The sequence below is a fragment of the Eubalaena glacialis genome, chromosome 8 (genome assembly GCF_028564815.1).
Source record: "Eubalaena glacialis isolate mEubGla1 chromosome 8, mEubGla1.1.hap2.+ XY, whole genome shotgun sequence".
NCBI lineage: Eukaryota > Metazoa > Chordata > Mammalia > Artiodactyla > Balaenidae > Eubalaena > Eubalaena glacialis.
This window is the reverse complement of record NC_083723.1, coordinates 127,012,467-127,039,127: the sequence shown is the minus strand read 5'-3', so window position 1 is coordinate 127,039,127 and position 26,661 is coordinate 127,012,467. Positions and strand designations below refer to the sequence as shown.

At 43.7% G+C, this 26,661-nt stretch overlaps 1 protein-coding gene across 6 annotated transcripts in view; it reads right to left on the bottom strand.

Moving 5' to 3' along the window:
* RBM33 (RNA binding motif protein 33) overlaps positions 1–26,661 on the bottom strand; it is a 116,951-nt gene that overhangs the window by 13,593 nt on the left and 76,697 nt on the right. For 3 of the 6 annotated variants that reach the window (XM_061198989.1, XM_061198986.1, XM_061198991.1), the window contains 7 exons: positions 25,495–25,627; positions 24,757–25,094; positions 23,044–23,331; positions 21,408–21,695; positions 17,247–17,885; positions 3,400–3,609; positions 851–1,039 (listed from right to left, as the gene is read on the bottom strand). In XM_061198989.1, coding sequence (XP_061054972.1) covers positions 851–1,039; positions 3,400–3,609; positions 17,247–17,885; positions 21,408–21,695; positions 23,044–23,331; positions 24,757–25,094; positions 25,495–25,627 — 2,085 coding nt within the window. The remainder of the gene's footprint in view (positions 1–850; positions 1,040–3,399; positions 3,610–17,246; positions 17,886–21,407; positions 21,696–23,043; positions 23,332–24,756; positions 25,095–25,494; positions 25,628–26,661) is intronic. The other 3 variants (XM_061198987.1, XM_061198988.1, XM_061198990.1) reach the window with 3 other exon arrangements.

The following is a 26,661-nucleotide window of genomic DNA, read 5'->3' as shown; positions in this document are numbered from 1 at the left end:
GTGCACTTTTTACTCAGAAATCTAACATTCACACTCCACGTCCTACGATTTGCATCAAACATCCTTCCGAAATGCTCCAGCCTCAGACACGGATCCTGGCGCAGGATGGGGGTGGGGTGGGGTGGGATGTGCTGCTCACGGCTGTGACTGGGGTGGGGGGGGGGGGGGAGGCGGGGAGGCGGGGAGCTGGCAGGAAAGGCCAGAGTTGGGGACACGCTGCTCAAGGAAAACCAGGTCTACCCACTGCGCTGGTTTACCTCCAGGGCTCTAGAGGCTGGAGCGATCAGGGATTTCAGTCGCAATTTTTGTTTATAACACAACTGGAGACCTATTTGCAGCCAGCTCAGCAGAGATCTTCACGCATTTAGAATTAGCCAGTTTTAAAATTAAGAGACCAAAATACAGTACACATTATTTTACATTTGTAAAGTCTAAAGCAAGTTCCAAAGGTGTTAACATGTGAGGCTATTTCTGAAAATTAAGGTCAAAAGGCTAAATACTTAAAAATTTTTAAATTGTTACACACAAAACAAGTGTGTGATAAAGCAAAAAGATTGTGTGTTTGGGTGCATATAAGAACTCTAGGATAATTTGAGGATTTCAAAGGATAATTTGTTCAGCTAGAATAAATATTTCATAACGTTTCTGAGCACCTGATAACTTCCAAATAATCTAACCCTAAGGCAAAAGTTCTGGCATCAAGTGTGCACAGTAGATAAAATATGTGTCTTTCTTCTCAAGAGTCCTGTTTTAACATGAAGTAACCAACACAAAGGGATTTTAAATGAAGAAATAACCGAGTCTTGGGAAGGACAACAGGCACCGACAGAGCGGGCCCCAGGTGACCCACCTGAATGGGTCCTACTGACATCAGCAGGCTCTTCAGTTGGGCGTCAGTAGTGGACGAAGAAAGCCCTTCAACAGACACGACGCAGGGCTGAGGCTTGCACTCCACCACCCGGAGATTCTGCTTGTTCGGCATCAGGCGGCCCCGGCCCATCGCACCTGCCATTCCCCGGCCTCTCCCGTGCATGATGACCTGGCAACAACAAAAGGAACTATTCAAGGTTGAAGCTTGGGGTTTTTTTTCACAGCTACTAAGATACAAAAGTGAACAAATCAGAATCCATTAAAATATACCGTGAGCGAAAGGACCTTTCCTTTAGTAGTTTTTATCCACTATCAGAAAAGGGTTTAATGTCTAAATAAGACCACAGTACCCAGCAAACTGGAGTGAAAGAAAAGGAAGGAAAAGGAAGTAGCAAAGTCTGCACCTATCTTGGTGCCAAGCATGGTACTAGGTAGGCACTTTCTGTGCTACCATCATTCTGTAGACAAAGCAGCAGGATCACAGGGGTTCAGAAACTTGCTGCGAGTAACACAAAGATCTGGGTCCAGTCCTTATCGGCCCCAGAGCCCAAATTTCTCCCACTGTATCCCAGGCAAACGCAGCGGGGGCCAGGGGACTGTGCATGGTGCTCCCCACAGCCGCCTCCCTGTCACTGCAAGCCACAACACTACATACCCTGGAGGGCGGATTCAGCAGCAGGGGTCTCCCACCGGCTGCACCACTGCACATTACACTCCTCTGCAGGGCTTTCAAAACAAAACCAAAAACCCAAACTACAACGACTGAGTGCCCCTGTCCCCCACCGAAATTACAACCATCACTGGCCTGAGGCAGGGCCCAGACCTTAGCATTTTTTAAAGCCGTCCAGGGCTCAAAACCACTGTTCTGGGGTCTTTTAAACAAGAAGGAACAGCTGAGCTTTCCGGTCTTTTCTAATCCGGAAATTAGATAAAGCACCAGCACCCCCCAGATCAGGACAACAGTGAAACGCAGACACGGATGTGACTGGGCTCACTGGGTTTTCCAGACATCCTGCCCAATTCTGCCCGAGAGTCGGGGTAGAAAGAGCCAAAAATGACCTCCCGTCCCATCACAGGAAAGGGCAGAGAGGAAGGCAGACAGAAATCAGAATGGAACCTTAGTACATGAATGGGTACCACACAAAGGGAAACTGAGAAAAAAACGCAACACTTCTGAACATTCCACAGAAGGTGACACAACTACTCCTGTGAAGTGAGTTCTTGGAGTGCAAAAGGGTATTTCAAGAGAAGTCACACGGGAAAACACCATCAAAAAGTGCAAGTTTCACTGCCTGGAAACCAGCAGTAAATAACTATTCTTGTGTTCTGTAACATTAATAACAACATCCTTTACCAAGTGCTGGCTTACATTCCAGGCACCGTGTATCTTCTTATAAAACCCTCACAAAAGCCCAAATAAGACAGGAAAGATTACTGTCCTCGCTTTATAGGAGAGTAACCTGAGGCTGAAGATGAAGAAACGCGAGTGCTTTATCTACGTGTACGACAGCTGTACTGGGGGGGCGGGGGGTGGGGGTTTCTACGGTCTTTCTCATCGCATACCCAGGGACAACACCTGACTGAAGAAAATTTAGACTGGAGCAATTTTTACAATGTGTCTGTGCCTGTGCCACCTGCAGCAAAAATGTCACAGTTCTGTTTGTCCCTGTATCATAAGGTATTTATGAGATAATAAATCCGGAGTAACTGAATTACTTCAAAGACCTAGAATGGTCTTCAGGCTAACACTACTCCTTAATATCAACTGCAAGGCAAGCAGAGAGGATGAACTGGCAGAGTTCAGAGCTTTCTAGAAGAAACTCAGAGCAGGTATTACTGCCCCTCTTCCACCCTAAGGTCATCAGGCAAGGGGCATCTGGCTTCTGCGCCAAGAGGGGACCTTGATGTCAGGCAGAGAGGGGGGCCTTGGGAAAGCTACAAAGACACCCTCACCAGAAGCTGGGGGGGGGGTCCCCACCAGGACATGACGGGACAAGGGGGACGCTCCTCTCCTCGGGAAGGTTAAATTCACAAGGGGTACTGGATGCCACACCTCATCTCCCACACTGAGCTCGGAGAAGGAAAACACCCCCTCGACCCCCAGAGCGAGGGAGGGAGGAGGTAAGAGCCGGGGGGAGAGGCACTTTCTCGGGCAAGGTCCTTCACCCCCAAAGGCTTCCCATCTGCGAACTGGGGTGACAAGGAGGGAGCAGTCTCTGGAGGAGCAGCTGGCAGGGGAGGAAGGAGCGCCGGGCTGGGCTCTGTGCAGGGCTGTCCCCAGAGCACAGCTCAGAGCTGCCCGAAATACCCGCAGCCTGGGTTTAGGGTGATTTCCCAGCATCGTACCACTAAAAAAGTCACAAGAGGAAAGCGCTTCTGTGAACACGTCAGCTTTCAAAGCCAGGGTGAAGGAAACTATGGTTCATTTGTCCACAATCTGAGCACTCCTGCTGCGCCAGGCACTCCCATCAGCGGGTTCACGGGGCTCCGGCGCCACGCTGCTGGGGCGGGGGCAGTAACAGGCAGTACCTTCTTGGCCGGGTGAATTCCTTGGATGCTCTTGATGCCTGGAGGGCCGGCTGAGTGCACGTGGGCCCCCACCGGAGGGTGCTGGGGCTGCTGAAGCGCCCCCTTGGTCAGCGTCACCTTGCGGGCAGGCTGCTGTCTCACTTCTGGGGGCTGAGGGAGCCGCTGAGGCTGGCCCTCCAGGTGAAAAAAGCCATCGCTCTCTCCTCCCTGCTGAAACCAAGGCAGCACGCTGGTCAGTCTCCGCACAAGCAGGCATCCCCCCCCCAGCATCGGGGTCCACCTCGATCAGTGTTCAACTGAGAAGCAAAACCATCAAGCCTGCCATTTCACTAGGGCCACTAAGGAAATTTCTTATTTGACGGGTGTTTGGATTTTAATAGTATTTTTCAAACTTAAAACTAAGATCTTTAATTACTGTATCCACTCAAGAGGTCTATAATTACTAAAGTAAGTGCTGTTGAGTTCAGTGAAATAGTGCTTGACTTTAAAAATACTTCATACTCAACATGCCTTTTCCATTTTCATGAGCGTTCTTGTTAAAATCTGACAGTTTGTATAGGCAGTGGTTTTAAACTTTTAACTCCCATTCAAACCTAATGAAAGTGGGTCATCATCCTGACTCGCCCCACTGCCCCCCTGGCGCTGGTTGTAAATCCTGGGGCGCGCCTCAGTGCCTTCCTCCCTGCAGATACAACCCTGAACATTTGGGCTCCCCAGAGCGCCCGCAGGCTGAGGAGCACCCTGGTCACCCCTCCTCCTCTGAGTCACAAGTGCCCACACGTAGGCTGGCCTCCGGCCTCAGTCCTGTTTGGAACAAGAGCAGACCAGCCAGGAATCCGAGAAACTGAATGAGGAAATTCTAGAAATGAAAGAGTTACTGGAGGCCCAGACAAGTCCTCCCCACATGGCTGACAGGGAATCGCGGGGGGACAGCAGGAAGAAGAGCTGAGGCGGGGTCTGAGTGGGCAACCCACACACAGATCGCCGGCCAAGGGCGAGGCACCGAGCACCAGCGACTCCTGAACGCTGGCTGACCACTAAGCTAGGCAGCAGCAGGGCTGCCTCCCTAGGAGACCAGGCTAAGAAATGAAAAACCCAGGCCCAAACGGATCCTCTGGTGAATCCTATCAACTATTTAAGAAAGACAGACTCCCAATCTTACGCAATCTGGTTCAGAAAACAGAAGCGGAGGGACAACTTTCCCACTCATTCTCTCAGACTTGTATTACCCTTTTACAAAAGTCAAACAAAGACATCAAAAGAAACAAAAGCCACAAAAGAATATCCCTCATACATATACATGAAAAAAATTCTCACCAAAACACTAGCAAACTAAATTCAGCAACACAGAAAACGAATCATACACCATAACCAAGTAAGATTTACCCCAGGAATGCAAGGTTGGTTTAACTCTCAAAAATCAGCTATCAGACCACATGAGTAGAGGAAAAGACCACATGACCACCTGCACTGATACAGGAAAAGCACTCATAATAAAAATTTTCAATGAACTAGGAACAGAAGGGACAAATCAACCTGACAAAGGAAATCTACCAAAAATCGACAGCTCACATCATGCTTAGTGTGAGATTAGTCAGGGGTGTTCGACCTGCACGTTAGTCACCCGGGGAGCTCTCGGGTGTTAGTGTTCCTGGGCTTTAACCCAGAACCATCCAATTAGACCCTCTGGAGCTGGAACCCAGACATGAGCATATTTTAAAGGCTCTTCCAGTGATGTTGTCCAGCCAGGGCTGAGGATGGCTGAACCAGGTGGGTCCCCCCATAATGTTCTGTGACTCTGTGACTCTATAATGTCGGCTATAACTGCCTGAAACGTGATCCTGCTGGGAGTTATTCCAACCTGATGGAAGACTGGTTCCCCAAATGAAAACGGAAGCGCTACGGAAAGGCAGGCCCTTCTGCAGGACCAGGAGCCACGTAAACTCAGACTGCTCCTTGTGCTTCTCGAGCAGGTACCCCAGCCAGGCAGGGATGGCCTATTCTCAGCACACAATTTTTCAAAGTCCTTATCCTGAAAAGCTATGTGAACACTCTCTAGTTTTGTATACGCTTGAAATTTTCTATACTAAAAAGGTGAAAATTTTAAGGATATACACCACATATTCCTATCTTTAAAAGCCAGTAATCCATCACTTATTTACCTAAAATCATATTGAAATTATGTTGGTATAAGATTCATAAATTCACTATTCAAGTGTTAAGTCTCACTGTTCTTAAAAACATCTTTTTACATGGGCTGACACTTCACACTAGCCCCCAGGTCCCACCAGAGGCTGTGTCATAGATGCGGGTGGCACTGGGTCGCTAAATTCTCCACACAGCTCAGCTACCTAACAGTCTACTGACTGATTCTCCACCGTCTACCTTTTTCACGAATGTGGATAAATGAACTGGCTATGACGTATGGTTAGCTTCTGGGAAAAGTCCTCCATTTTGCGGACTCCCCGGAAGCTCATCAGAGGAGGGCAAGGTCTATGGACACCTAGAGCACGTGCCATTTTGTAAGGGTCTAGAGGCGCCAGTGGCTTCGACTCTGCTGAGTCTGCTTTTGTTCCCCAAGCCAAAATTTCCTATGCATGTAGATGGCACTGAGGTATTTACTGAAGAAAACAATCAACGGTAGAGCAGGCTTCTGAAAACTACGTAGTTCTGAATGTGCTATTAAAAAAAAGATTACAGTATCAGGATACTAGGTTATAGCCACTGTCAATTAGTACACACATATTTACTAAGTGCCACTGTGATACTAAAAAGGCCAGCCTTCAGTTCAGCACTGATACTGGGTGCATCAGAAAACACACTGTCATGCTGTACAAATCGGTAATTAGCTGGTACGTGTGGTCTAAAAGGAATGATGTCCATATATACGGTGGACAACACGGTGAATATCGTTGCAGATATTTTCTTTAGCAATCCAGAGCTAAAAACGTAGATGATCTTAAAAAAAAAAAAAAAAAAAAAAAGAAAAAGAGAGAAAACAAAAAGGGAATTCCCTCGCCACCAGTGGTCAGGACTCTGTGCTTCCACGGCCGGGGGCCTGGGTTCAATATCCGGTTGCGGAACTAATATCACACAAGCCGCGAGGAGCGGCCAAAAAAAAAAAAAGTAGATGATCTACATAGTAAACTTTTATTTAAAAAGAAGAGCTTGCACCAGAAGTAGGATATCTGCCTATTTTTAAGGTGTACACTGTGTGTATGTATTTGGGTGATAAATATGTAACGCTGTGGTGATCCGATGATTTTTAAACTGGGAATTGAGAACAGAAGCATTTAGTCAATAAACACCCCAAACAAAAATTCTCTTTACTGCTATTATGAGTTAAGAGACTGGTGATAATTTATGTCTGACAATATTAGGTCAGAGGAACACCCTGAAAAACAAAGTTCTAAACTTTTTATTTTCCTTTCAAAACAAGTTTACGTTTTAAAGTAAGCTTGATTCCCATCTGCAGTTCAGAAGTACAGGTATCACAAAAAGCCTCTCCACTTAGGACTTTCTAAGAGATGGCCTGAGAAGACACAGGAAAACGACGTCTGTGATCAGAGCGCCTGCAGGTCTGGACCTCACCGTCTGGCGGTCTCCTCGCTCTGTCTGCATCTCACAAACTCAGGAGCACGGTGAGCACCCCTACTCCTCCCCGCCCGGGGAGCCTCAGCAGCCGCCAGCCTGACCTGCTCACTCGAGGGGGCCCCCAGCATCTCCAATCCTAAGGTTTCCCAGGCCACGTAACTGCTTTATTTTTCGTCACAGCATTCATCACCACTCACAGTCCTGTCATGCTCACGAGAATGGGAGCCCCGCGGGGAGCACTGGTCACCACGGCATCCTCAGGACAGAGAAGAGGACCGACCCCCGAGCAGGCAGACGACAAGCACTTGGTGAGTCAACGATGAACAAGAAAGAGGGATGTTTCAGGCAGGGATTATAACAAAGGCCCAACTTTTGGGAAAAACTGCTATCACCAGCTTACTGACAAGTGACGGGAAGGTCTGGGTAAGCTCTGGAGTTACTTATATTCAGGACAATGTTTTATACCTTCAACAGCTACAAATGATGTAATAAACTTTATAACAGAAATTTCCAAGGCACTCTAGGCTCTCCATCACCATGCTGAATGGCATCATTCAACGTGCTCCACTCATGGGAAGATGGATGGAGTTGTTTGCTGAATGTCTTCAATTTGACAAGTAGTACACTGGGGTCTGTACAGAGACTGTTTTCCTTCAATCCTCCCTCAAGGTAAATATTATTATTCTCACTTTGCAAATGAAAAACCCGAGATCCTTGGTCACACGGTAAGTGCTTCTAGGACTTCCTGTCTCAGTGGTTCCAGAGCATGGACTCCACACGACCTCATAGGCAAGGAGCTTATACTAACATAACTATTTTTAGCAGGGTTGGAAACAAAGGGACTAACCATCATTCAATTAAATCATTTTAAGGAAATGAAGGTTTACTATAATGCTCTGCTCTGACATTTTTCCGGAAACCATGCTGAGGACTCAAGGCTTAAATATAAGTAATAAGTTATTTCATTTTGTAAGAAAAGCAGATTTTTTTTTCAGTTGAGAGAACAATTATTTTCTTTCAAATTAGTACAACGAAAAGCTAATTCTTAGGATACATTTTAAATCCCAGAGTTATTCCGGTTAACACTAGGCAACATTCAACCTACTAACTTCTAGGCTGTGGCCAGAAACATATTTTTTACACCTACTCTCACATACTCACAGACACAGAAAAAAAGGTGAATGAGAACCAAGCCAAACTGAACCCACCTATTTATTTAGAAGTCTTCTACAACTTGTGCATATAGTTAACAGCACTGAAGGAGATCCCAAAATTATTAGTTATGTAAATTTAAAAATACTGTCGATTCAAATTAGGACTTTCAGAAACCTGAAAGTTTCATTAAAAACTTATTCAGTTACATTATCATCTTAATGTAAGGAAATAACTAGTCATCTGTGGATGGCAGATTATATTCCATTCAAAGAAAGGAAATCCACTTTGAAAGTGCATTTCTCTACGGTGGCACAGTTCCCTTTTAAATTCCTTACACAGCAGTGTGTTTAGACATGATTTTAAATACCTTTTACTTCCTCCAAAACAGATGAAGAGAAAAGAAGTTTGGCCTGTCTTAGACCAACCTGGAAATATTTTCTTGTTTTTTTTCCACAAATAATTATCTTTTAATGAATACTATAAAAATGTCTTTTGAGAGCAGTTTTTCTTAAATATAAAAGGCACTTCCTGAATTAAGTACGCTTAGGGAACACTTTTTATCAGCTTAATCGTTACAAAAAATGAGGTTTGTAGCCACCAACATTAGCATGACAAATTTATTTATAACAAATTGTTTAAACGTATAGATAAAAATGCCCATTGATACTGTCAGGGTATCCTGCAATTTGACAGATCAAATCTTATTTTCATTCTTAAACCTCATGAAGAAGTGGTATCGCTGGCTTGCATTCACTAGTGAGCAAATTGATTAATCCCTCTCTATAGAAATCTCAACTCTTGATTACACCTATCAGACGTTAAGCAGCATTATTCTGGAGTGACAACACTTGACAAATTCCCCAACCATTTTTCTCAGCCTTTGTGGCCCTGCTAGCTTGTATTAACCCTGATGAAAAATTAATTTTCCTTATCTTCTTCTAAACCCCAAAATCCAAATCCGCCAAACTGGCAACTCTTTCTGTAAAGGTATTATGAAAACCTCTAAAAGATTAATTGCATGTCTTCAGGTGACATTAAATTAATTTCTGTACTCATGACAGACATTTGATACTCCGTACTGAGAGGACAGATAACATTGTCGGGACACAGAGAAGGACAGTGGTTAGGGTCCCAGGGCAGCCTCTTATGAATTCTCCTTTCGATAAGGCCTACTTCACTGTCATGGCAATGGTGCTGATCTGCCAGCCCACAGACCTCACAGAGCAGGTTTCTATTGACTACAACAATGCTGGGCCTAGCCCTGTGATCTTTAGAAAGCTCACCCAGAATCTGGACAATAAATGATATGCATGCTCTACGAAGTTTCTAAACACAAATACATTTCATGCTCTAGTTTGTCTCTGAGACTACTACTTAAAGGAGAAAAGATAAAAGAAAATAAACAGGCTAATAACATTCTTATCCAGGCTCCTGTGTCAATTCCCTAATTAAACTGCTGCAGTATGATATGAGGTGAGGACACTTCACATGTGCAGTGTCCATCTATTCTATGCAATAAATTATCCTTACATACGGCAAGAATGCAAAACATGTAAAAGCAGCAACTTAAATCTAAAATGCTTCCTATAAAATTCCAGTAACAGGTCTACACGGGTTGAACTGAAACAAAATCCATAAGGTTAAAGGGATCTCACAAATGCTTGCTTGGGCTTCCTGGAGAAAAAAAGGATTCAATCAGTAGGTGCACCAGGATTTCGCCTTATGGTGATAACACGGCTCAGTTATTCAAGTGCTCTCTCTCTCTCTCAACATTCTACCTTTCTGAAACTAGTTAGGTTTGGGGAATCTTTTAAAAGCAAAATTAATTGGCCTTTAGAGAAATATACCAAAGCCCTGAGCCTGTGAGGGGATCTGATACCCCAGGATTCTCCAATTTCTACAGCACAGACCTACTAATCTAAAAAAAGGAAAGGACTGCCAGAAGTGAGACTGCAGTTCACCCAGCAGCAGGGGCCCATAAACTCTGGCTTCTCCAGCAAGAGCGCCCCCGTAGGGGTGAAGCTCCAGACTCTGGAAAGCAGACGCTTCCAACCTGCCCCGGATGGGCAGCTGGAAAGGACCTACTTTAGAGCGCTGGGTGACTTCCCGGCGCAGATGACGAGGCTCCGATTCTTGGTAGCCGTTCGAAGTGAGGAGAGGGAAGTTACCCAAGACGCTGGAGAAAGCAGATTCCTTTTCTGCTGGAGAAGGTGGATTAGCAAATCCTGATTCCTAATTACAAGAGAATTATTTCTGATTTAACCACTTATTTCGCTCTGAAAGAAACACCATATGCCTAAAAACACCTATAAATTCATGTGTAGACATTCTAATTCATTAAAACTGATTTCTGTCCTCTAATGAACAGTAGTCTATTTTGCCCAAATTTAGAGGTCACACGTTTACGAATGCTTAAAAGGTCATGCCTCTAGAAGTTATCAATTCTTCCCACCAAAGTGTTTCAAAGCTCTTAAAAACAATTATTTATGCACAGTAGCTTCTCCTCCAAAAGAAGATTCTAGAATATACATCTTATCAAGCGAGCGATTAATCAAGATTCGTGCCCCATTTTTCTTCCTCTCTTATTTGCCTTTCCGCCATCTGACTGCTCATCAGCTCCTCTAACAGGGAAATGATCAGGCAACAAATGAGGCCCAACTACAACCAGCCACTTGGCCACTCTCCCCACCAGAGAGGAGAGGGATGGCAGGACGAGAGGGAACCAGGGGTCAGCAAGGTGGGAGTCTGGGCTCTCACCTCCTTGGACGGTGGTTCCTCCACGCCCACCCCCATGCCCCGTCCATCTGGGCAGGGCCTCTCCTGGCTCCCCTACCTGTGTCAAAGCAGCTTCTCTTACACTCAGCTTCCCAGAGGTGTTTCTCTATCACAAGCCCACTGCAGTTCTGTCCATTACTACCCATTTGCAACTCACTTTCATCTGACTTGCTTTCTCCTGGTCCTCTAGCACGGCATCAGCTCTTGAGTACTGCCCGAAACCATGGCATCAAGTCAGCTTCCACCAGAAACCAATGAGTCAGGACAGCTGAGTCCTCCAGCCGTGGCCAGGCAGCCTGGCGAGTCACAGAATGACATCCACAGCGTGAGCCTTGTTCCGCCTTGGCCTGGGGCATGGGTCTCCCCAAGAACGAGCCATCACCACAGACTCATCAAACAGCAGCCAAATGTACGACACAATCGCTTCTTGTAAACTGAATTAACAAGGATTAGTGCTATTTTTGGTGTTATCATACTCTGCTTACTAGTGTCATCTAAATGTCTACGATATACAGCTATTACTTTTATAATCAGAAGTACCGTGCGGCGGGGGCGGGGGAGGGGGGGTGTGTGTGACGACAACACGACACTGTGTTAACTCCTCCTTGGATATTTCCATAAAGAAACTGTAAACAATACCTGTATTTTTAAAGGGAGAAGCTACTTATTTTCTCTATTATTTCAACAAATGTTTCTTAAATATTTATAATGTATTTGAGACAAAAAATGAACTGAAGCGGAAACCCAGCCTCAGTCAGGAGCAGTGACTAGGAGACAGCTCCAGCAGTGGGCAGAGAAGGGCAGGGCGTGGCGGGGGCGTGCAGGTGCGGTGCCGAGAAAGGGCGCAGCGTGAGTGTGGACGGAGCCGGGAGACAGAACTGCAAGAGCAAGGCGGCCAGACCACGGAACAACAGGGCACGTCCGGAGAACGGGAGGCCGCGAGGGTGACCACTTGTATCCCCACCTGCGACTCCTTCTCAGACTACGGTCCCCGAAGACTGACAGATGACTCCAAGACCAGCACTTCTGTTTCTAGTAAATCTGATACACAGTGTAAGAAACTCCTTATACTATTTTTGCAACTTCTCTTAAATTGAGATTACGTGTATCAAAATTAAACGTCCTCCACTCCACAAAAAAAGATCAGTATGCACACACCATCGTGCTAGAGAAAATCTGAGAATAACTTTTGAGGAAGAGAAGAAATCTACAAATGCACACCAACCCCCAACAAAAGCAAGCTCACACAAACAAATTGGGACCTTCTACGTGAAGCATTTTGACAGCCTTTTAAAGGTAAAATACAAGAGTATCACGACTGGACAGCTGGCTTTCCTGCTGAGGCATTCTGTGCTTCTCCCATTTCTCTGTGTGGCCAGCAGAACAAAGGGCTCTTTACTTAATCTGCTGCCAAATTCTTAAAATTTTCATGACCTCAATTAGAATAAAGCAGCTGAATTGAGAATTTGCTTTTTCTTAAAGAACACTGTAAGAACACACTTCTTCTTCCTTTAATTAAAAGGAAAGGGTAGTAATATCTACTGAGCCACTGCCATGTGCCCAAGCACTGTGCCACTCATCTCACCCATGTCACGACAGTTAACCCGCACAGCCACCCTGGGAGAAGCTTAGCCTCATTCTGAGGAGGAGACGGGTTCATTCGGGCCAGGTAACCCGATGCAAACATCTCAAGGGTTCCCCACTTCCCCTAAACTGGAAGACAGAGCTGCAGGCCTAATTAAATTCCTGGATAAACAAATTTTGCATGGCACTTGCTCGTCCTAATTCTTTTTTCTGGTGTTTAATCACAAAACATGGCTGAGAATGGTTATAATAAGTCTACACTAAGTAAACATTTTACATTTTTATATATGCTCTGTTATTACCTGAAGAGTTTTTCTGGATTATGTATTGGTTATGAGCGAAATTATGATTGGGGGCAGGGGGGCACGGCACGCTGCACAGCTTGTGGGATCTTTGTTCCCCAACCAGGGACTGAACCCAGGCCCTCGTCAGTGAAAGCACGGAGTCCTAACCACTGGATCACCAGGGAATTTCGGAAATTATGATTTAACAAGATTGCTCTTTTGGTTTCTGAAAATTAAATACTTAAAAGTAGCTTTCTGAGAAATGAGCAAATGGAGACTATTCCTATGTTTTAAATAATAAAAAGAGAACCATTCCATCAAATAAAATTCTTTAAGTAGATTACTTACATAAATAATATTCAGGGAGGCACATGAAATTTTAGAAGCAATATTTGCCAACATTCAACACTCTTTATAAGTAGCATTAATTTATTCCTTTTTAAATCTCACCCAACAAATCCAGACAATATAAATGGGAAAAAACTAAAATTCACAAAGAGATTGATTAGCCTCATCACAAAAGGTCTCTTTAAATTTCGAAGTCCCTTCATGATTTCAATTTTAAATATAAAATCTGATCTATTTTGATTTACATAGAAATGGTCAACGACACATTTCTAGCACACAGCTAGTCATAGCTACGCTCAGCCAGGGTACACCATCCCTCGCTTTAATTCACCACGCCAGGCTCCTCCACACAGGTTCCAGAACAGGCGTGATGAAAGCCCAGCCGCTCCCCAGTCCTGACCCACAGCTGAGGCCGCTCACCGGTCAGGGTACTGCGGCACACCTCTAAACCCTTCTCAACATACTCTGCAGCCCGTCACTGCCAACTGGGGTTGGCAAGCCAAATGAAACCTCATCACCCCCTTATCCTAGAAGCCCCCCCCTAAAAAACTCACTGGAAAAAGTAGACTACTCTCCCTAATCTAGAACTAAGAAACATAGGAGGAAAAGGAGCAGCAAAAACAGCTATTATAAGTAATGGTAAAAAGCACAGGATTTAGAAGCCTCACTGTACCAGTTAGTAGCTGAGTGGCCCTGGGCTACTATCTGAGACTCAATTTACTTACCTATGAAATGGCAATAACAGATCTAATTCATAAGGATGCTGTGAATACATGCTAAACACCTGATAAACAGTAGCTACTACCTATTATGTGGCATAAAATCAGGGAATGTATTTCCAGAAGGGGCCTTAGGAGCATTCCAAAAAGAAAATGGACATTTATAAAGTACCTGCTACGTGTTAGAAGGGTCCCCAAGACAATAAATAATAGACAAGCATCCAGCCACGGGTCTTCCTCAAACACAGCCACGTTGTTTTCACCTCATCACACCCTCCTGGTGACTGAGGGCCTCAACCTCCACGCCCCACACACAGGAGCTTCGGAACGGCCAACAAAGAACGCATGATGCGAAGACGGCCCCCGAAGAAAGTGAGGTACGACTCTGCGAGCTACAAACCCAGACCAGACCCTGGTCAGGGACTGTGTGAGAACCAACACCAAGAAAGACTTTTCATTACGTTCTTTTTGAAAATGCTTCCCATGTCCGTAATGCATTAGCTCTAACAAAGAGGAACAATATAAAAAGACCAGAAATTCTCCTTCGATGATCAGTATGAATTAAAATCACTTTAAAGATAGTATAATTAATGAAAGAGCAGACTGAAAAACCTATAGTCTTAAGACTCAGGCTCTTTCACCTTTCAAAAACCCCAATTTAATAAAATCCAAAGATAAATTATTTAATTACAGGTAATGAAATACGGAAAATGACAAAAGAGAAGACCTTATTGATTCACAATTGCCTCACAGGTAAAAGTTCACCTAAAGCTAATTTAAGCTGTAATATACTTTCAATTTGTACAGCAGAATAAGACTGCCAAGAAAATTCTGCTTTCCTAGCAATCCTGTAGATACATATTTTTACTGTGATCACCACCAGAGCACAATTTCTAGAACAGCACTATGTACTGCGACAGTCCTGTGTCCTGTCTGAAGACCAACTACTAGAACGAGGAGACCACTGAACGCAAAGAACAGTTTAGTTAATACATTCGATGCCAGGTTAGGTTAGGAAAAAGTGAAAGAAATCAAACGACTCTCTGAAAAGTAAATTTTTCTAGAAAACCTTACAAACAGAATATCTATTGTATTTCTGCACTAACAGAATGTGAAGAAGTCCTGGGCTCATAGCAAAATACAACAACGTGAACTGACAATGAAATGCTTTTATTAAACAAGTAACTATAAACCTGAAATGCATAAATAATATTCTGCACAGGTACGATATACAAGTCAATCCTCCCAGATGCTAAGCCCCTGTCAGACCCTCACCAGGGTGGCCGGTTCAGCTCCAGGCACACAACACAGCACAGCCCTGGGCATTAATGCCATGGTGCATGAAAGGAGAGAAGGACCAGCAGGGACAGAGATAAAAGGAAAAATGAGAGCATACTTAGCACTTACAAGAACTGTCTCCTTTTTGCACAATGGGTATGTTACAAATAGTTCCTACCCACCAAAAAAACACACAAAAAAACCCAGGCCATTAGGAAAACACTGTTTGTTCTGGTTCAGAGAGATACAAACAAGAGACATTTATCCTCTGATAAGGTGAAAGTTGCCAACGTGCTATTGGAGGAATTATTGGAATAAATCCTAATATACAGAACATGTTGGTTAATTAACTTAATACTTAAGAATTAAAAAGGGAGCTAAAAAAGCATTTCAAAGTTTGGCAGATAGCTATTTTCATGTAAAATTCCTCTGCTGTTTTCCTGTGTATTGTAAACTTATATAGCATGATTTTGGAATATGGTCTGATATAAAAAATATATTTTTTCCACTGGAGAAAAATAGATAGCAAAAATTGAGGTAGATAAATTCTTCTGAAATAGATGAATTCGTTAGTTGAAGGCTGCCTGTGGACAGCAGAGCCGTGCCCCGCACCTCCTAGTCTGCCGGAGCCCAGAGTGCCCAGGCCTGCACCGCACCACTGTGGCTGCCCAGGGAAAAGGCCTATTCCCAAACCATCGTCCCATGGCCCATCCTCAGAAGTTTCTAACTCAAGTAAAAAAATGAGACACCGACAAAGTATGATTAAAACACGGTCAAAAGCAAAAGGCCACACAGACACTGGAAACTGATAAACACTTGGGTCTTCGCCTAAAGATAATAAATTCATACAATATTTAAACAATCTGATATAATACAGGCCATCTACTTATCAACATTTTGAATCACAATGAACGGAGGTGAGAAACAACAGATTTGATCTATCACGAATTTTCTTATGGCACGTGAAAAACTTCACACCTTAGTCTACAAACCTAGAAACAAAAGCAATTAAAACTCAACTGATTAAGCAGCTAACGAGGAGCTGCCCTTCCTCCAGCACAGCAAACAACTCCTGCCCGTTCCTAGCGGTACTGCTCTCCCTGGGTGAACTGAGAATTAGAAGTCCTTTTCTTTTTTTACTGTCAGTATTTTGTGGTTTCAGAAGTAACCATCTGCAGCTGGTTTGCTCCAGGAGCCCGTGTCTTACAGCTCTCCCCTTTCTTCCCCAGTCTGTAACACAAAGTGCACACAACAGGGAGCTGCGACAGAGAGTACGACAGTCACTCGGACCAAAGAGACTTCGCTGCAGAATCCATCATAATTAAAGCAAGAGATGAGCGTTACCTCCTATAATAAATAAAGACTATACGGCAGAATTAAGGAAGCGAGTATTCTACAGACGCTGACGGGAGACTCTCCTGCAATGGGAATCTATCTGCAGCAACTCTGTTTAGTTTAAGTACTGAATTTATCCAAACTGCAATTACTGTGCTTTACTGAAAATGCTCTAAAATGGGCACTGTTCTGAGGTGAAGAAAGAAATGAGGGGTGCCCCACTTCTGAAAGCACATGGTAGGATCACACATGATTTCACTTTAGAATACTGTCAATCCCTTTTTCCCTCAAATGTGGGCGGGGGGGGGGGCAATTAGCTTGAACTGGAAGACGGGAAACAGTCTTTGAAACAACACTGCTTAAAAGCAACACACACACTGCCCCCCCAACCCCGCTGACATAGATGCTCCCTGAATCTAAAGCTACACACAACAAATTATGTGTTCTGTGGTAAAGGAAATTTTATTTTTAAAACAAACTTGATGATTCTAGCATAAATTATCTATAAAAAGCTGCTAAAACTGAGAAACGTCTAATTTAGGAACTGTCACACTGGTTTTTCACTAAGACTCAAGAGACAACCGAAACATGGGTCCCATTTGGAAGCAGGATTTAAACGACAATTCTTACACCAGCTTCAAGTGGGGAGAGGCTGGTCCACATGATTCTAAAACAGGCAACTTTACTTCCCTTCCTTCAAAAATCCTCTCTGGGAGTTAGGACATACTAAGTGAAACATAGATTCCAAGAGGCACTGGTGACCTCGTCAACTTACCCCGCCTGACAACTTAATCATCCTGACCTTGGCGCTGACGTGCGGCCCGTCTCCGCCACCGCTGTTGGCCCGGTGCATGACAGTCCTTTTCATGCCAGGCTTGGCCTCCGGGGGCCGGCCCTGGAGGGACGTGGCTCGAGCAGTCTGCGAGGGGGGTGGCGGTCCCTCCCCGTCTGCAGGCTTTACCTGCAGGACTTTGTGCTGAGCTGGACACTGAGGTATGGTTCTGGCCTGTCTCAAATGTTTCAGTGGTTTCATCTGCTGTCCTTGATACTGCGTGTTAGCACCAGATGGCACAAAATTGGATGTTTTGGGTGGAACACTCGAAACAGTGGCATCTTGGTTTTTCACGAGAAGTCTGTGTTTCACATGCGGCCTGACCTGTGCCCCCGGGAAGGGTAACAGTGGGCTGCCATTGGTGGGCGACGGTGCCGACAGCTGCTCTCCCTGCTCGGCCAGGGCCGGCGGGGGGCAGAGCTGCTGCTGCTGCTGCGCCAGCCTCTCGAGCAGCTCCTTCTTCCTCGCGCCGGCCTGCTGCTGCCGCCGCAGCTCCTTCTGCTTCAGGATTTCTTCTCGGAGGCGCTTCTGTTCTTCTATCTTTAAGCGGTATAACCTCGTTTCTTCATCTTCATCAGGAAACTGAAGCAGAAAACACGCATGGTTTACTTTAGAGTACAAGGCTAGGTGACGGTTCCAGTCTGTTTCAGCAAACTTAAGAAAAGGCACTTTCTAAAAACCCTTTAATTCAGGATTTGAAAGAAGCCATTCAAAATCTGCTTATAGACTTTAAGTATAACTCCTTCCCCTGGGGAGGGAAAAAAAAATTACACAGCTAAAGCTAATTTGGAAAATCTTATCAGAATATTAAAAATGAAATAATGTAAATTTCCACTCATTTACAACTTTGAAACCAATTAAACTATTCATTTAAGATATCAAAATATGTTTGAAATGGAAACTGCAACAGTAGGGAGGCCTCGCTGTCACACAGGTTTTATCTGGCTCTCCTCTGACGAACCAACAAAAGGTGGGGTGTAAATGACCTGAAAGGGCCTGATTAGAACTATTGATTTTTCGTACAGAATTTTCAGCCTGATCTCAAACTCATTTGTCACAGAATAATTGCTTATAATGAACAGCACAAGTCAATCTCTCTGACCTTGAACTCACGCACTCTCCTCAGAATCAAAACGCTGCCAATTGCAGTACTGGAATATTAATGGTATATGAGGAGTGCCTTTAATATGCCAGTCCCAAACCACTCTGAGAGTCTATCAGAAGAATCTTTGTAAACGTCCAATAATTTTCTTAAAAAAAGCATCCAAAGAGCAAAGTTTATTAAAAGTTTAGCATTTGCTTAAAATTGTAATAATTTTCTTTAAAAAAAAAAAAAGTCATAGGTATCATCACTCACAGATCCTCCGCAAAAGAATATAACAGGATTTACTCTATCTAGAATTCGGCTGTTAACAAATAAACCTTAGAAGTTAGGAATTGTAAGACCAAAATGTAGCTGAAGAGCTGGCTGGTGCCCCCAGAGCCCGTGCACTTGACCTACGAGACACAGAGCCAAGCCCCCTCACTGGCGCTTGCTTGTCATTTTAGAAGCAATCCTGATCAACTCAGTCACCTAATTTCAAAGTCTAGGACAGACCTGAAACAGCAAACCTGAAGTTGGGTGAGGGCTACACAGAGCTAGAAGTGACATTAAGGGGAAGACAGAAAAACAGAAGTTCGAAAAGTACAGGGGCCAGGGCATTCTGGGGAAATAGTAACAGGTCCAGAGGGCCCACTGTTTCAAATGCAAGGATAATTAATATTCACTAGGATTCTTCCCCATGTAATCAGAAAAGAGTCAAAGTATATTCAAGAATATAGGTAGAAATACTTCTAAATAGATTTGTCCTTCATTATATCATTACCAATTGGGTGAATATAAGAAGATAAACCACATTTACCTAAGCAAAACAAACGGAAGATTTTAAAAAATAAAAAAAACTTTACTCCTGGCCCCATTCTATGTGCACAGAAAATTAAAAGCAAACAAATTAAGACACGCGCCACTTACACTATGGCCACCTGCAAGTTCCACTTCACGCACAAAGCATCCATTTTATTCTACAGAAGACTTCTTCAGAAGCCTGCTTATTAAATCAACTATTATGAAAGGGACAGACAAACGTGGCTAGTGGTATGCCTAAAAAGTCACTTTTCTCATTTTACTTAGCCACTGTTACTATAAAAGTGTATGTGACTTCATTTTTGAGCCAAATCCATTTATACATATGAGTTAGGAGCTAGCTATATAAACTAAAAGCAGGATAAAATTTTTAGCAATGATTTCTTTTTATAAACTATCCCAATCCAGTTTGTAAATCTACATGATTTTTTCATATATTGCTTTTAAAACCGAAATGTCACCCTTCTTCTAATAAGATGTTATTAAACGTTAACTCAGTATTTTCACTTTATACTTACATTTCTGACTTGGAAACATTACATTACAGCTGCTATAATAATTTATTAGAAGAAAATCTGACCCCCCCCGCCCGCAATTTAACTGATTGAAAGGCAAAAACCAGTTAACGCTTGTTTTTATTATGATTAAGGGCTTATATTCTCATCTAAGGAAACTTTGTGCCATTATTTTATAAAGTTAACAGATATACTTACTTATTACATTATACATATTATTATTAACGTAACTTCCATGTACTGATCTCTTGCCACGTCTCAGGCACATACACCCAATAGTTAAGGAAACTGAGGCTTGGGATAAGTGAAGTAACTGGCTCAGAGCCTCACTGCTAGCGACGGCAGATCATTCCAAGGGCGTGTTCTGACCTGTGCTACACTAGATGCCTATGCTTCATTAGAACCTACATTATACAGATACTGCCCAACTTCTGTATCTATAATTCCAGGAAACAGCCCACAGTGGAATCCTGACTTCAGGGAAGCATTAGACAAGCACATTCACTTCTTTTACAGGAGACCAAGGGCCTCAAGGAGTTTGTCTCAGGCATAAATTTTACTGACGTAAAGAAATTTTTTTAAAAAATGTAAAAGTTCGTGACTAATACTACATTAACACTGAACTGCCTCTAAGCAAAACATAACCAAGTGGCCAAAACTAAACCAAGGTGCAAATAACACCTCAATTGGAAATCATGTAGAATACTGACTTGCATTTATTATTTATTCTTACAACATTTATACCTATTTAGAAATCAGCAATAATATACACAATTCAGAACAAAACACCCCTCCCCATCTTATTGAAAGGTCCAAACTGGTCCTACCTTCTAGAAGTTCACAGTGTAAAACCAGAAAAGCCACAGGAACGTAAGAGTAAACGTAAGGGCTTCCCTGGTGGCGCAGTGGTTGAGAATCTGCCTGCCAATGCAGGGCACACGGGTTCGAGCCCTGGTCTGGGAAGATCCCACATGCCACAGAGCAGCTAGGCCCGTGAGCCACAATTACTGAGCCTGCGCGTCTGGAGCCTGTGCTCTGTGACAAGAGAGGCCGCGACAGTGAGAGGCCTGCGCACCGCGATGAAGAGTGGCCCCCACTTGCCACAACTAGAGAAAGCCTTCGCACAGAAACAAAGACCCACCACAGCCATAAATAAAAAAATAAAAAAAAAAGAATATTTAAAAAAAAAAAAAAAAAAAAAAAAAAAGAGTAAACGTAAGGGGTCAGCTAACTATGGCCCATGAGCCAATCTAGCCCAACACTTGGCTTTGTCGTAAAGTGCTACCAGAACACAGCCATGCCCATTGATGTAAGACTGCCTAGGTTTGCTTTTGTGGTAAAACAGCAGAGTTGAGTAATTCTGAGAGACAATTTGGACTATAACACCTAAAATATTTATTATCTGGGCCCTTCAGAGAAACAGTTGGTTAAGATCCCTGATAGACACAGATTCTGTAACACACAACTATAACTGTATAAATATATAAATACAATCTGATATAGTACCAGTGAGAATGAAAGTGTATCTTATATGAATATGGCTGTTAGGTTAAAAGAAGGTGGGAAGGTTTTGTGAAGAACTCACTGGGTGAGAGTGAACTGAGATAAGAGGTACAGACCTTGGTTATAAGGTCTCCCTGTTTGAGACCAAACATTATTTTTTAATTAGAAAAAGAAAAGTCCTACCTCTGGCTCTGTTTTTGCTTCCTCTTTAGGCCGGCCCACAGGGCTAACTGGCTTGACTTTCACATCAGCCTTCCCCTGCGCAGTCCTGGGCCCCAGCCCGGGCCTCGTGGGCGGTGACGTGCTGACAATCGGCTTTACTTGAGCCGCCGGTGTGGAGGCGCAGCGGCTGTTGCTCAGTTCTAGAACATGTGACGGCGCTATTGGTAATTCACGCAAATTACTGTTCCGTGGAGCAGTTGGCTGCATTTGCTGCATTGGTCGTTTGGTTACATTCTGAGAAGTCGTGTTCTATCATCGCAAGAAGAAAGAAATTCTAATTACAACTGGAAACTTGGGAGAAGAAACATAAAAAGGCACGTTAGACTAAAATATTTTAAAAAATCATTCTAATTGAATAAGTGACTTCTCCTTCGGGGGGCAGATACCTCCCTGTTGGTAAACAGATTTTTCCTGCATAAATGCTTCCTGCTCTACGTAGTAGCATGCCCTTACTGACAAGGACTGGGGCTGGGAAAGGCACCGTACCTGCCGACACACAGGCTCCTCGTTATGGACCTTACACCAGGTGACTTACAGGATGGGGACAAACATTTTTAACAGAATCAACAGTGCAACAAGGACTCCCGCACAAGGAGTCAGCTGGGTTAATGGCACCACCACTGTCAAAGGGTCTCCTAAATTGAACGTAGAACTAACAAAGAACAAAGCATTAAGTTAGTGCCCTAAGAAAAAGGAGAAAGATGCCCAAAGCTCTCATCGGGGAGGAGACTGTCAAGTCATGTTCACCCTGAGGATTCTTAACAGAGACCCAACGCCTAGAGGCGTGTGTAGATCTGTGAGACGGCTGGGGGAGGACTGCATTCCACGGCTGCTCAGCTCAAGGCTGGGGGTGTCGTCTGCCACTGTTCTTACAAAATGAAGCCCAGGTTACAGAGCACCCTCTTTCCAGATCTAGAAATCCTTTCTTATTTCTTACATCATTTTAATCTCAATGTTACTTTAAGAAACAAAGAGGCGGGTATGAAAAAAACTGAGATTAAAAGTAGGTAAGTGACATGCTTGAAGCTCAAGGTCAAAAGGACCAGTATTAAAGGGAAAACCCAACGATCTCCCCTTACAGCCTGGAACTCTAACCCTGAGCCTCTTTACAGGGTTCGTTATTTAACGGAGGATAAGACAGTAGCCATGACTAGTCTCTGATTTTTAAAGCGACACGCATCTCCCAGTCTCTTTCAATGCATGACAAGCCACACGTCTGCTGATGGTACTTGAGAGCGTAACCTCACAAATCAATGCAGTTCATCCCCCACGATTAACTATAAGCTCCATGAAGGCAGGAAATGTGTCTCTCTCATTCACTCATTCACTGCTGTATTCCCAGGAACCAGAGTAGTGCCTGACAACAAAGGATATTCAAGAAATTCTTCCTGAATTCATTTACTTGTGCATTCATTGCCCAAGGAGACAGACAGAATCTCAGTACTGGCAAAGGTAGAATGATTATCACCCAAAACTACTTTCTGAAGTTACGCGTCAATTACTAAGGCCATCTCGCACTACAGGAGGATCTAGATACACAAGGCCCCGCGACATAAAAGGTGCCCCTGGAAGACAGCTGAGGACACTGGACACTTACATGCCTTAGCCCCTGGCGCTGGGGGCACTGCGTCCGACTGCTGTTTGGCTGAGGCGGCCCCGTCTGCATGTGAGGCCTGAACTGGGGCTGGGCCACGGGCATCAGGGGCGGGGGAGGAACAGAGAGGTGGTGGTGCTGGTGCTGGTGCTGGTGCTGGTGCTGGTGCTGGTGCGGGTGCGGCGGCGGCGGCGGCGGCGGCTGGTGCTGCGAGGGTGGCTGGAGCGGGGGCGGGAGCGGGGGCTGCTGCTGGGGCTGCGGGGGAGGGGGCAGCGGGGGGTGCAGGGGCCCCTTCCAGGCCAAAAAGAGAGAAGCAACAGTTTATCATGTACGTACTGCTCGTGTTCCAATTCAGCCATTTCCTTAAAAACCCCAACACCAGAAAGAAACTTCAAGTGGCACTAAAGTTTCATTTTAGATTTGTTGATGAAGCTGATACTATCTTAAATGCAGTGATAAGCCAAAAGCTACTACCCTGCATTTTATATTTGCCCTAAATCCTTTAGATCCTGAGATTCCAGGAACTTATCCTAAAGAAATAACTAAGGATGCGAGCAAACACAACCTCAAGGATGTTTCCTGCAGCACTGTTTCCAATACCCAAGGACGGAAACCAATAAACATGTGCCAGAAATAGTGACAGCCGTAAAACATCAACTCGTGCAGTGTTTTCCAATGCTGTGGTGAGAGAACTCATCACCATGAGAAGACGGTAATTACATGTTAACTGGGAAAAGAAAGCATCATGATGAGGATGCAAGCACTAAAGAGACTGAAAGACATGTGCACCCAAATGTTAGTGGTAACTGTTTCTAGATGGTGGGATGACTTCATTACCTTTTCAAATTCCTATCTATACTTATTTCTGCAATGCAGATGTAGTAATTATATATATTATATATATATATATTTATATATATATACACACACACACACACATTTATATGTATTTTGGTTGTGCGGAGCAGCTTGTGGGATCTTAGTTCCCCAACCAGGGACTGAACTCGCACCCTTGGCAGTGAAATCACAGAGTCCTAAGCACTGGACCGCCAGGAAATCCCCAAATTATATTTTTTTAATAAAAAGAAAAAAACGTTTTATTCTACTGTAACACCTTATATAATAAGCATTTTCCTGTTCTTACTTTAGGTACATATTCTATGTGTTTCTAAATAATCGGTTCAAGCACATCATCATTACATACCTTAACAGGAAACTTAAAACATAAGAAAAAACATACTGGGTAAGAGGGGTATCAGACTCAAGGCAGCTGATGAAACATAAAACACCAGCAGAGGGCACTCAAATTTCTCAAATAATGAGGGAGCAGCAACGCTTTTTTTCCCCCACTACATATTGCAGGAACATAATTTGACAAAGAACCTTATTTCCTGTTAACCTTTTAAGAATCTTGCAATGATAAGCAAAGGTATTATCAAAACATGCCCTAATTTCATTAGCAGTGTATAGTATATCCTTTACAAAATCTTACTACTGAAATTTTTTCATTTCCCAAAAAACGACAATCACTTTCTCCATTTCTCCTATGATTAAGGAGATAAGCAATACTGTTAAGGAAGTTGTCTTTAATAAAGAGCACATTTAAGTTTAATACCCTTGTTCTTTAAATAATCACCACATCTTGGCAGACGAGAATAAAAATGTGAAAGGTTTTGACTTGAATTCTGAAACACAAAGCCAGCCCCGGACGCCTACCTGCAGGTTAGGCTGTGTGTGGGCGGGCAGGAAGGGCTGTCCTGGGCCGGGCAGGAAGGGCTGTCGAGGAGGGATGAACGGCCGCGCTGCTGCAGACCCTGGCTGGCTGAAGTGCAGGATCCCCACCGGCCCCGGCGGCTGGAGGGCTGGCCTCACGGGCCTCTCTCTGGGGAACACAGGCTGCTGCCCTTGCTGGTTAAACGCTGGTCCAGGCTGGGTGAACGGTAAGGGACTGGGAGTGGGCACAGGGTGACCACTGCTAAGAAGCGTGGGAGGAGGTGGCGGGGGAGGGGGACTTCGCTGTTCCAGAAAGAGGTGGCTCGGGAACCTTGGTTCACCTGAAACGGAAGGGCGTTGCAACGTTATTGCCCTCTGGTCACACAGTATACACACTTCACAGAAATCAGTTTTATGTACTGTCTTACTATGGACGAAAATTACAAGAGGTGGCTGGGTGTGAACGTCTGAAAAGAATTCTACATTTTGCCTCTTATTTCTAGATTGCTACATTAGTCATTTTCTATAGATGATTTCCTCCTTTGCATGAGATTTTCACATTTCAGATACCAATAATGTCCAATTTTAGCATGTGAAATGACAGGCAGAAGGGTTACGGGACAAAAATCTGACACTCTTAACAAAATCTCCTATTGGGAGCTAAATACCGTTTAAAACATAAGCGTGTTCAGGCACGTCGCCCCACGCGGCTTTGCTCTGTTACTCTGCGCCATCCTTTACCTCCTAAGAAGAAAGGGTCTCGCTCCTGGGGAGGCGGCGGGGCCCTCCACTGGTCCTGAAGAGGAAGCCGAGGGGGCTGGCTGAAACTGTTGGGAACAGGTCCAGGTGTGTGCTGTGGGAACTCTGGAGGGCCCTAAAGGACAGCAGGAAAACAGGGTGGAAGGCGGGAAAATAAACGGTAGTTTTCAGAAAGGTGTACATGTTTTAAGTTTTCCTCTGCAAACGTCAAGGAACTTATCTCCTGAAGCCGCCACCCCCGTATATAGACGCGCACATATATATATATATATATATATATATATATATAACCTCATATTACAAAATAGGTGATTCTGCCATAATGAAACAGTCAAACGTCAAAATGCAGCATCTAAAAATTAATTCAATGTTTTAACAGCACTACAAAACCAAAAGAATATTATTTTTAAGCTTACTGAAATCCATGCAATTACTGAGCCTCTTGCCCATTAATCCAAAAGACTAAATGTCTACTTTCAGTGTTCCTGACACTCATCTTCTCAAACATGCTATTCTTTGCTACCTTTTTCACACAACCATAAGCCACAGCTATGAAGCTGCTTTATTTCAACAGAAGAAAAAGAAACTGAATGTGTACCATAACAAAAATCAGCAATCCCTGACGGAACAGGAAAATGTGAAATGTTTAAGAAACCACATTACTACGAAAGAAATAATACAGTCAGATTCCACTGGCTAGAAATTCTGAACTCTTAAAACAGATTACCATTTTCCAATAACTGCAGGTTACCAGTAGAACTCTACAAAGACAAATTAAAATTACTTCACTTTTTAGCCAATATTTTATAATAACTTTAAATGGAGTATAATCTATAAAAATTTTGAATCACTACGTTGTACACCTGAAACTAATATTGTAAATCAACTATACCTCAATTTTGAAAAATTACTTCATTTTTCAGTTGGCCTTTCAAGCATTTATGGAGATTCTTTTAAAACACCACATTTACTTAAGAAAGCCTCACAACTTTTTTTCTCTTCTTTATCCAGAAATTCATTGATTATACATACTGTATCATCAAAATAATATTCATTTAATAACACCTCATTCTTTGAAGTATTTCTCAACTTTCAAAAACCACACTTCTTTCTCATAAACTTAAAATTCTAATGACTTTTCTGTCATTT